At 55.4% G+C, this 11,236-nt stretch overlaps 1 protein-coding gene across 1 annotated transcript in view; it reads left to right on the forward strand.

Moving 5' to 3' along the window:
- The window catches only part of ULK3 (unc-51 like kinase 3), a 59,924-nt gene extending 49,154 nt beyond the window's left edge, over positions 1-10,770 (forward strand). Inside the window, 4 exon segments of the mRNA XM_075575942.1 lie at positions 4,639-4,678; positions 7,931-7,978; positions 8,996-9,062; positions 10,457-10,770. Of these exon segments, the coding sequence (XP_075432057.1) occupies positions 4,639-4,678; positions 7,931-7,943 (53 nt within the window). The 3' untranslated portion in view covers positions 7,944-7,978; positions 8,996-9,062; positions 10,457-10,770.
- Positions 10,771-11,236: the final 466 nt, after the last annotated feature.

Below are 11,236 nucleotides of genomic sequence, written 5' to 3' on the forward strand. Positions count from 1 at the left end.
AACGCCGGGACAATCTGAGCAGGTTATGAGCTATACTCACGCTCCGTCACTGCAGCAGGGGAGGCCGTGGTCTTCCGCCACACACCGAGACGCCGACCGCAGATCCGGGAACCGGAGCAAGTGGTACCACCTCCAAATCCGGTCCTCCGGTAGCCAGGCAGCTCGTGTCGAGTTCCCTTGGCTCCGCGCCTCTCCAGCTCATCCTGCGTGATGACGGGATTGTGCGGGTGACAACGTCCCTACGCGTTTCGCCGTGGTTTACGACTTCATCAGGGGCTATTGCCGTATCACAAGAGGTACGCTTATATTGTCTAAATTGTCCCAGGTGATGGTGAATGGCACTCGTGTCTAAAACATGTTTTGAGTCCAATTTAAAGAGATATACACAGCGAACCCCATATGGATCCCCATATGGTTGGACAAACACACAGCTATTAACTATACCATGATGCAGGGGGCATCAACATTACATGTGAAATGCATAAAAAGGCCCATTTGTTGGGGAAAAACATTGCTATAACTATAAACAATGCTCTGGAATATAAAAATGTGTACGTAGTGCAAAATGAGTTTGATCAACCTAAGGTTATTAGAAAATGAAGACCCAACACCTACAGCATGCGGACTTGTTGAAAATGATCAGGGACCAACACGTATGTCGGAATCTGAAGTAACCCCTTGTCACCTATACAATAGAGATCTAAAGACCATACTGTGTAGCGACCATGCAGCAAGAAAGGTTTGTGAGATATACTAATGTGCAGTGGTTGACAAATCACCAAAAAATCTACTCGCCACACAAAAAAATCTACTCGCCACCTAGTACCAAACGTGTGCTGCTTGGGCCAATATTTACTCGCCCGGGGGTTAAATCCACTCGCCCGGGGCGAGCAAATGTATAGGTTTGTCGAACACTGCTAATATGTATTTATATCTATTGTCATTTAGTGGCGATGCGTTGCCGAAGACAAGGGAAGTTGCAGGTGCCTCACGCGATCCCTCAGCATTTAATTTAAATGCCTTGGGGAAGGGGCGCTGGGCCTCTGCAACCACCGCGCCCCCCTTGGAAAATCTTGAGCCCCTCAGGTTGCACACCCCTGCCCTAGAGAATTGAATGAGTGCATCGACGTCTGTACCATTATATAGTCATCTTCCCTCTGGCTCTGTGGCCCGAGTTGTCTCTGAGGGTCTGTGTTTGAATGTACACATTCCCGGATTCAGTGGATAGACATCAGCCCCTCCGTGCTGTAACCGTTGTGGGTGAATTCAGCAGGTGAACTTGGATCTTGAGTGAGGATAAGAGAAACAGGGACTAATAGTGCAGTGTGTAAAAGAACTTGTAATACAATATACACAGAATAAAAACCGTCCCTTTGGATGCACACTCACATTTGGGAATGTCTTTCAGGGCACCGGAAGGTTTCTTTGCAGAAGTCTCTTGCTCCTCCAGACTCCGGTGGACGCCTCGGCTCCTTGGTTACGCCTTGTGCTCTCTCCTCATGCGGCCGCTGGAAACTGCCCTCCGTCCCCCTTCAGCTCTGACGTCACGATTCTCCGGTTGTCTGGGGTTGTTTCTCCTTGCTCTCGCCCGACGCGTTTCGTTGGCTCACGGCCGACTTCGTCAGGAACGATTGATGAACCGGCTCCTGCACTAAATACTACCCGCCTCCACTTCCTATTGGTTAAGTGGGAAACCTGGTACTGAGTACACATTCAGCTGATTCGCTACACTGCTGACTGCAACTACTAGATAAACGATCTTTAATACGATCAAATAACACTGATTAAAATCATATTGATCTTAAATCTTCCAATTAGTAATAATAATAGAAATTAAGCTTATCAAAGGGTCATACACACAATCTACCGGTTCTATATATACACAGTAGACGTACATAAAGGGGGAAGGAGTGCAGTTTCCAGCGGCCGCATGAGGAGAGAGCACAAGGCGTAACCAAGGAGCCGAGGCGTCCACCGGAAGTCTGGAGGAACAAGAGACTTCTGCAAAGAAACTTCCGGTGCCATGAAAGACATTCCCAAATGTGAGTGTGCATCCAAAGGGACGGTTTTATTCTGTGTATATTGTATTAAATGTTCTTTTACACACTGCACTATCAGTCCCTGTTTCTCTTATCCTCACTCAACGTCCAAGTTCACCTGCACCTACAGCTGTATTCACCCCCAATTATTACAGCACGGATGGGCTGATGTCTACCCACTGAATCTGTCAAGCAGCCACTCCCTCGTTCTGTGTCCCATCTATGTCTTCTGAAGAATCCTGTTTCTTTTAGAAGTTGAGTAGCTGCTTAGATTTTCTATTTTTTATTCTATCTTGTAGTATATTCTCCTGTATATGCACACTGGTATATTTGTAGTATATTCTCCTGTTTATGCACACTGGTATATTTGTAGTATATTCTCCTGTTTATGCACACTGGTATATTTGTAGTATATTCTCCTGTTTATGCACACTGGTATATTTGTAGTATATTCTCCTGTTTGTGCACACTGGTATATTTGTAGCATATTCTCCTGTTTATGCACACTGGTATATTTGTAGTATATTCTCCTGTTTGTGCACACTGGTATATTTGTAGCATATTCTCCTGTTTATGCACACTGGTATATTTGTAGTATATTCTCCTGTTTGTGCACACTGGTATATTTGTAGTATATTCTCCTGTTTATGCACACTGGTATATTTGTAGTATATTCTCCTGTTTGTGCACACTGGTATATTTGTAGTATATTCTCCTGTTTGTGCACACTGGTATATTTGTAGTATATTCTCCTGTTTATGCACACTGGTATATTTGTAGTATATTCTCCTGTTTATGCACACTGGTATATTTGTAGTATATTCTCCTGTTTATGCACACTGGTATATTTGTAGTATATTCTCCTGTTTTATGCACACTGGTATATTTGTAGTATATTCTCCTGTTTATGCACACTGGTATATTTGTAGTATATTCTCCTGTTTATGCACACTGGTATATTTGTAGTATATTCTCCTGTTTATGCACACTGGTATATTTGTAGTATATTTTCCTGTTTATGCACACTGGTATATTTGTAGTATATTCTCCTGTATATGCACACTGGTATATTTGTAGTATATTCTCCTGTTTATGCACACTGGTATTTGTAGTATAATCTCCTGTTTATGCACACTGTTATATTTGTAGTATATTCTCCTGTTTATGCACACTGGTATATTTGTAGTATATTCTCCTGTTTATGCACACTGGTATATTTGTAGTATATTCTCCTGTTTATGCACACTGGTATATTTGTAGAATATTCTCCTGTTTATGCACACTGGTATATTTGTAGAATATTCTCCTGTTTATGCACACTGGTATAGTGGTCATTTTACGTGTGCATCTTGCCTGCTCTCTTTGTGCTATTAGCACTTTTTACCACGAGGTGGCGCTGTTGCAGTGTTTTAACATTTGGGGGAAGCGCCAAACAAGTTTATTTCTTCTATAAATCTTTGTCCACATTCCCGTCAGGTCAATTCAAGTTAATTAGAACATGCACACATCGAGTGGATCAATCATCAGTTCCATATCCCCATTCACTACTTCACCATCCCACTTCTTCCCTCTCATTCCCATCTCCTCCCCATCCCTTCCTCCCCCACCCTCCCCTTCATTTCCCCCATCACACCTATTATAATTACAAATAATATTTGTGTATATATCTATCACAAACCAATTAATTATTTCATAATTGACAACATTATCATATCAATACAATACTATTTTATATTTATATTTTATACATTATAATCATTATTAATTCATTTACTATATTTTACACGATATAACTTAGGTAGATCAAACTCATTTTGCACTACGTACAATTATTTTGTTATAGCTATATCAATGTTTTTTCTCCAACAAATGGGCCTTTTTATGTATCTCACATGTAATGTTGCTGCCCCTTGCATCATGGTATAGTTAATAGCTGTGTGTTGTCCAACCATATGGAGTTCGCTGAGCTCTTTAAATTTGATGCAAAACATGTTTTAGACATGAGTGCCATTCACCATCACCTGGGACAATTTAGACAATATAAGCGTTCCTCTTGTGATACGGCAATAGCCCCTGATGAAGTCGTAAGCCACGGCGAAACGCGTAGGGACGTTGTCACACGCATATTCCCGTCATCACGCTGGATGAGCTGGAGAGGCGCGGAGCCAAGGGGAACTCGACACGAGCTGCCTGGTTACCGGAGGACCGGATTTGGAGGTGGTACCACTTGCTCCGGTTCCCGGATCTGCGGTCGGCGTCTCGGTGTGCGGCGGAAGACCACTTACCTAATCTGCTGCAGTGACGGAGCGTGAGTATAGCTCAGATTGTCCCCAGCTTTTGTGAGTGCGATGCTTTTAGATTTGTTCAGTTGATTAAATGTCTCATAGATGTTACACAGGGAGAAATCTGCCGCTCATTACTGAGGTCGGAGGGGAATGAAGGTTTCCCCACATAATAGGATAATGTTTCATGGGGTTTTGTATTTGCTTCCTCTGGATCAGCAGCAGTATAAATGTAGGAGTCTCTTGCCCAGTTGGGTTACACTGTATGTATATGTGACTATGTAATGATGAGGATTAACCATGGCTGTCTCTGGCAGCTGAACCTGCGGGAAGAAGGAGGAGTTACTGCATGGAGAGGTGAGTGTGAGACCCGGGAGGTGAGTGTGAGACCCGGGAGGTGAGGGTGAGTGTGAGACCCGGGAGGTGAGTGTGAGACCTGGGAGGTGAGTGTGAGACCGGGAAGTGAGTGTGAGACCGGGAAGTGAGTGTGAGACCCGGGAAGTGAGTGTGAGACCCGGGAGGTGAGTGTGAGACCCGGGAGGTGAGTGTGAGACCCGGGGGGTGGGGGTGGAGACCCGGGAGGTGAGTGTGAGACCCGGGAGGTGAGTGTGAGACCCGGGAGGTGAGTGTGAGACCCGGGAGGTGAGTGTGAGACCCGGGAGGTGAGTGTGAGACCCGGGAGGTGAGTGTGAGACCCGGGAGGTGAGTCTGAGACCCGGGGGGGTGAGGGTGAGACCCGGAGGGTGAGACCCGGAGAGGTGAGTGTGAGACCCGGGAGGTGAGTGTGAGACCCGGGAGGTGGAGTGTGAGACCCGGGAGGTGAGTGTGAGACCCGGGAGGTGAGGGCGAGACCCGGGAGGTGAGTGCGAGACCCGGGAGGTGAGTGCGAGACCCAGGAGGTGAGGGCGAGACCTGGGAGGTGAGGGGCGAGTGTGAGACCTGGGAGGTGAGTGTGAGACCTGGGAGGTGAGGGCGAGTGTGAGACCTGGGAGGTGAGTGTGAGACCCGGGAGGTGAGGGCGATTGTGGGTGAGGGCGAGTGTGAGACCCGGGAGGTGAGGGTGAGACCCGGGAGAAGAGGGTGAGACCCGGGAGGTGTGGGCGAGACCCGGGAGGTGTGGGCGAGGAGGGGGGGTGGGGTGAGACCATGTAGGGGAAATCAAAGGGGGGGTGAGACCTGGGAGAGGAGGGGCGGTGAGACCCGGGAGGGGGAGGTGAGTGTGAGACCTGGGGGTGGATGAGAGTGTGAGATGGGGGTGGTGAGTGTGAGATCTGGGAGGTGAGTGAGACCCGGGAAAGGGGGGGGGCTTGAGACCCGGGAAGGGGGGGGGGCTTGAGACCCGGGAAGGGGGGGGAGGGCTTGAGACCCGGGAGTGGGTGGTCAGACCTGGGAGGGGGGGGTGAGGCCCGAGGGGGGGTGAGCGACCCGAGTGGTGGGGGGTAGGCGAGATCCGAGTGGTGGGGGGCGAGATCCGTGTTGAGGGGGGGCGAGATCCCAGTGGAGTGGCGGGTGAGACCCGAAGGTGCGGGTGAGACCCGGGAGGGGCGGGTGAGTGTGAGACCTGGTAGGGGGAGGTAAGTGTAAGACCCGGGGGCGGGATGTGAGTGTGAGGAGGTGGAGGTGAGTGAGACACGGGAGTGGGTGGTCAGACCTGGGAGGGGAGTGAGACCCGAGAGGGGGTGGGGAGACTCGGGGGGGGGGGTGAGACGCGAGAGGGGGAGGTGAGACCCGAGAGGGGGAAGTGAGACCCGAGAGGGGGAAGTGAGACCCGAGAGGGGGAGGGGAGACCCGACAGGGGCAGGGGAGACCCGAGAGGGGGAGGTGAGACCCGAGAGGGGGAGGTGAGACCCGAGAGGGGGAAGTGAGACCCGAGAGGGGGAGGTGAGACCCGGAAGGTGAGTGTGAGACCCGGGAAGTGAGTGTGAGACCCGGGAGGTGAGTGTGAGACCCGGGAGGTGAGTGTGAGACCCGGGAGGTGAGTGTGAGCCCTGGGAGGTAAGTGTGAGACCCGGGGGGTGGAGGGTGAGACCCGGGAGGTGAGTGTGAGACCCCGGGAGGTGAGTGTGAGACCCGGAGGTGAGTGTGAGACCCGGGAGGTGAGTGTGAGACCCGGGAGGTGAGGGTGAGACCCGGAGTGAGGGTGAGACTTGGGTGTTGAGGGTGAGTGTGAAACCCGGGAGGTGAGTGTGAGACCCGGGAGGTGAGTGTGAGACCCGGGAGGTGAGTGTGAGACCCGGAGGTGAGTGTGAGACCCGGGGGTGAGGGCAAGACCCGGGAGGTGAGGGCGAGACCCGGGAGGAGAGGGCGAGACCCCGGAGGTGAGGGCGAGACCCGGGAGGTGAGTGCGAGACCCGGGAGGTGAGTGCGAGACCTGGGAGGTGAGGGCGAGTGTGAGACCTGGGAGGTGAGGGCGAGTGTGGGTGAGGGCGAGTGTGAGACCCGGGAGGTGAGGGTGAGACCCGGGAGGTGTGGGCGAGACCCGGGAGGTGTGGGCGAGACCCGGGAGGTGTGGGCGAGGAGGGGGGGTGGGGTGAGACCATGTAGGGGAAATCAAAGGGGGGGTGAGGACCTGGAGAGGAGGGGCGGGTGAGACCCGGGAGGGGGAGGTGAGTGTGAGACCTGGGGGTGGGTGATGAGAGTGTGAGACCTGGGGGGTGGGATGAGAGTGTGAGATGGGGGTGGTGAGTGTGAGACCTGGGGGTGGATGAGAGTGTGCGATGGGGGTGGTGAGTGTGAGATCTGGAAGGTGAGTGAGACCCGGGAAGGGGGGGGGCTTGAGACCCGGGAAGGGGGGGGGGGGCTTGAGACCCGGGAGTGGGTGGTCAGACCTGGGAGGGGGGGTGAGGCTCGAGGGGGGGTGAGCGACCCGAGTGGTGGGAGGGGCGAGATCCGAGTGGGGGGGGGGGCGAGATCCGTGTTGAGGGGGGGCGAGATCCCAGTGGAGTGGCGGGTGAGACCCGGAGGTGCGGGTGAGACCCGGGAGGGGCGGGTGAGACCCGGGAGGGGCGGGGTGAGTGTGAGACCTGGTAGGGGGGAGGTAAGTGTAAGACCCGGGGGCGGGAATGTGAGTGTGAGGAGGTGGAGGTGAGTGAGACACGGGAGTGGGTGGTCAGACCTGGGAGGGGAGTGAGACCCGAGAGGGGGTGGGGAGACTCGGGGGGGGGGGGTGAGATGCGAGAGGGGGAGGTGGACTCGAGGGGGGGGGGAGACCCGAGAGGGGGAGGAGACTCGAGGGGGGGGAAGTGAGACTCGAGGGGGGGGGGGAGACCCGAGAGGGGGAGGTGAGACCCGAGAGGGGGAAGTGAGACCCGAGAGGGGGAGGTGAGACCCGAGAGGGGGAGGTGGGACCCGGAGAGGGGGAGGTGAGACCCGAGAGGGGGAGGTGAGACCCGAGAGGGGGAGGTGAGACCCGAGGAGACCCGAGAGGGGGAGGCGAGACTTGAGGGGGGTTGAGACCCGAAAGGGGGGTTGAGACCCGGGAGGGGGATGAGACCCGGGAGAGGAGGGTGGTAGAGGGGCGGGTGGAGAACCGGGAGGGGCGGGTGAGATCCGCGGGGGGGGCGCAGGGTTGGGGACACTGTCTCACACTCGGTTTCCTGTCTCACTCAGATACAGACACTGATGGGTCGGGCGGAATTCCTGAAGGAGCAGGTGAAGGTAACGTGGGCGAGAAAGAGCTCAGGGTCACACAGGGCGAGAGAGAGCTCAGGGTTACACAGGGCGAGAGAGAGCTCAGGGTCAGACAGGGCGAAAGAGAGCTCAGGGTCAGACAGGGCGAGAGAGAGCTCAGGGTCACACAGGGCGAGAGAGAGCTCAGGGTCAGACAGGGCGAAAGAGAGCTCAGGGTCACACAGGGCGAGAGAGAGCTCAGTGTCAGACAGGGTGAGAAAGAGCTCAGGGTCACACAGGGCGAGAGAGAGCTCAGGGTCACACAGGGCGAGAGAGAGCTCAGGGTCAGACAGGGTGAGAGAGAGCTCAGGGTCAGACAGGGTGAGAGAGAGCTCAGGGTCACACAGGGCGAGAAAGAGCTCAGGGTCACACAGGGCGAGAGAGAGCTCAGGGTCACACAGGGCGAGAGAGAGCTCAGGGTCACACAGGGCGAGAGAGAGCTCAGGGTCAGACAGGGTGAGAGAGAGCTCAGGGTCACACAGGGCGAGAGAGAGCTCGGGTCACACAGGGCGAGAGAGAGCTCAGGGTCACACAGGGCGAGAGAGAGCTCAGGGTCAGACAGGGTGAGAGAGAGCGCTCTGGGTCACACAGGGCGTGAGAGAGCTCAGGGTCACACAGTGCGAGAGAGAGCTCAGGGTCAGACAGGGTGAGAGAGAGCGCTCCGGGTCTCACAGGGCGAGAGAGAGTTCAGGGTCACACAGGGTTAGAGCGCGCTGCGGGTCACACAGGGCGAGAGAGAGAGCGAGCTCGGGTCACACAGGGCGAGAGAGAGAGCTCCGAGGCTCACAGGGCGAGAGAGAGAGCGCTCTGGGCCACACAGGGCGAGAGAGTTCAGGGTCACACAGGGTTAGAGCACGCTCCGGGTCACACAGGGCGAGAGAGAGAGCTCTGAGGCTCACAGGGCGAGAGAGAGAGCGCTCTGGGCCACACAGGGCGAGAGAGAGTTCAGGGTCACACAGGGTGACAGAGCGCTCAGGTACTCAGCTCCTGTCCCTCCCTCCCCAGGTAAAGTTATCTCACTGGGAATCTGTGTCCCGCGAGCACGTGGCGCTGTCAGAATCTGTGCAGAGCTGTGAGTGCAATAAGGCACCGTCCTACCGGTGGCTGCCTCTCGCCCTCTCTCCCTCTCTCCCTCTACTCCCCTCTCATTTTCCCCCACCCCTCTCCCCCTCTCAATATCATTCTCCTCTCACTCTCCCCCCCACTCATTCTCTCCTCCTCTCACTCTCCCCCCCACTCATTCCTCCCCCCCACTCATTCTCTCCTCCTCTCACTCTCTCCACCTCTCACTCTCCCCCCCCACTCATTCTCTCCTCCTCACACTCTCTCCTCCTCCTCACTCTCCCCCCCACTCATTCTCCCCTCCTCTCACTCCTCCTCTCACTCTCTCCTCCTCTCACTCTCCCCCCCACTCATTCTCCCCTCCTCTCACTCTCCCCCCCCACTCACTCTCCCCCCCACTCATTCTCTCCTCCTCTCACTCTCTCCTCCTCTCTATCCCCCCACTCATTCTCCCCCTCCTCTCACTCTCCCCCCCCACTCATCTCCCTTCCTCTCACTCTCCCCCCCACTCACTCTCCCCCCCACTCATTCTCTCCTCCTCTCACTCTCTCCTCCTCTCACTCTCCCCCCCACTCATTCTCCCCTCCTCTCACTCTCCCCCCCACTCATTCTCCCCTCTTCTCACTCTCCCCCCCACTCATTCTCCCCTCCTCTCACTCTCCCCCCACTCATTCTCCCGTCCTCTCACTCTCCCCCCCCACTCACTCTCCCCCCCACTCATTCTCTCCTCCTCTCACTCTCCTCCTCCTCTCACTCTCCCCCCCACTCATTCTCCCCTCCTCTCACTCTCCCCCCCACTCATTCTCCCCTCTTCTCACTCTCCCCCCCATTCATTCTCCCCTCCTCTCACTCTCCCCCCCACTCATTCTCCCGTCCTCTCATTCTTCCTCTCTCTCTTTCACCCCCCCCCCCATCTCTCACTTTTCCACCCTCTCTCATTCTCTCCCTCTCATTCTCCCCCCTCTCATTCCCACACCCCCTTCCCTCTCATTCTCTTTCCCATCTCTCACCTCTCTTTGTGTTTCCCTCCCCGTATGGTGGCAAACACTTTCTTTTCTGTTCTCTCTCTACCTCTCTCTCTCCCTCCCTCTCTTCCTCCCCCCCTCTCTCTTCCTCCCCCCCTCTCTCTTCCTCCCCCCCTCTCTCTTCCTCCCCCCCTCTCTCTTTCTCTCCCTCTCTCTCTCCCTCTCTCCTTCGCACCCTCTCTTCTCTCACTCCCTGCGCATCTTTCTCTCCTCCCCCTCCCTATCTTTCTGTTTGCACTTCCCTCACCTCACCCTCTCACTCCCTACTTCTTTCTCCCCCCCCCCCAACCTTCTCTCTCTCCCCCCCCCCAACCTTCTCTCTCTCCCCCCACCCCCCAATCCTCTCTCCCCCTGTCTCTGATGGTGTGTCTTTTTGCAGCGTGCTCCCTGCAGTGACCCCTCCGCTGTCGCACACCGCCTGCCCGGCCACGCTCCGTGGTCCTGCCTGCCTGGCCACGCTCCGTGGTCCTGCCTGCCTGGCCACGCTCCGTGGTCCTGCCTGCCTGGCCACGCTCCGTGGTCCTGCCTGCCTGGCCACGCTCCGTGGTCCTGCCTGCCTGGCCACGCTCCGTGGTCCTGCCTGCCTGGCCACGCTCCGTGGTCCTGCCTGCCTGGCCACGCTCCGTGGTCCTGCGTGGGACCGGTCAGGGACACCAAGATTCTGTTTGTAATGTAATAAATTATTTGACACTGGTCGCTGCATCGTGTGTATGTGTGTTATACGCAGGGAAAGCGGGTAGCGCACACACAGCACAGGGAGCACACACACAGCACAGGGAGCACACACACAGCACAGCACGGGGAGCACACACACAGGGAGCACACACACAGCACAGGGAGCACACACACCGCACGTGGAGCACACACACACAGCACGGGGAGCACACACACACACAGCACAGGGAGCACACACACACCGCACGTGGAGCACACACACACAGCACGGGGAGCACACACACACACACAGCACGTGGAGCACACACACACACACAGCACGTGGAGCACACACACACAGCACGGGGAGCACACACACACACAGCACAGGGAGCACACACACCGCACGTGGAGCACACACACAGGGAGCACACACACAGCACAGGGAGCACATACACCGCACGTGGAGCACACACACACACACAGGGAGCACACACACAGCACA

Source organism: Ascaphus truei, chromosome 18 (genome assembly GCF_040206685.1).
Source record: "Ascaphus truei isolate aAscTru1 chromosome 18, aAscTru1.hap1, whole genome shotgun sequence".
NCBI classification, from domain to species: Eukaryota; Metazoa; Chordata; class Amphibia; order Anura; family Ascaphidae; genus Ascaphus; species Ascaphus truei.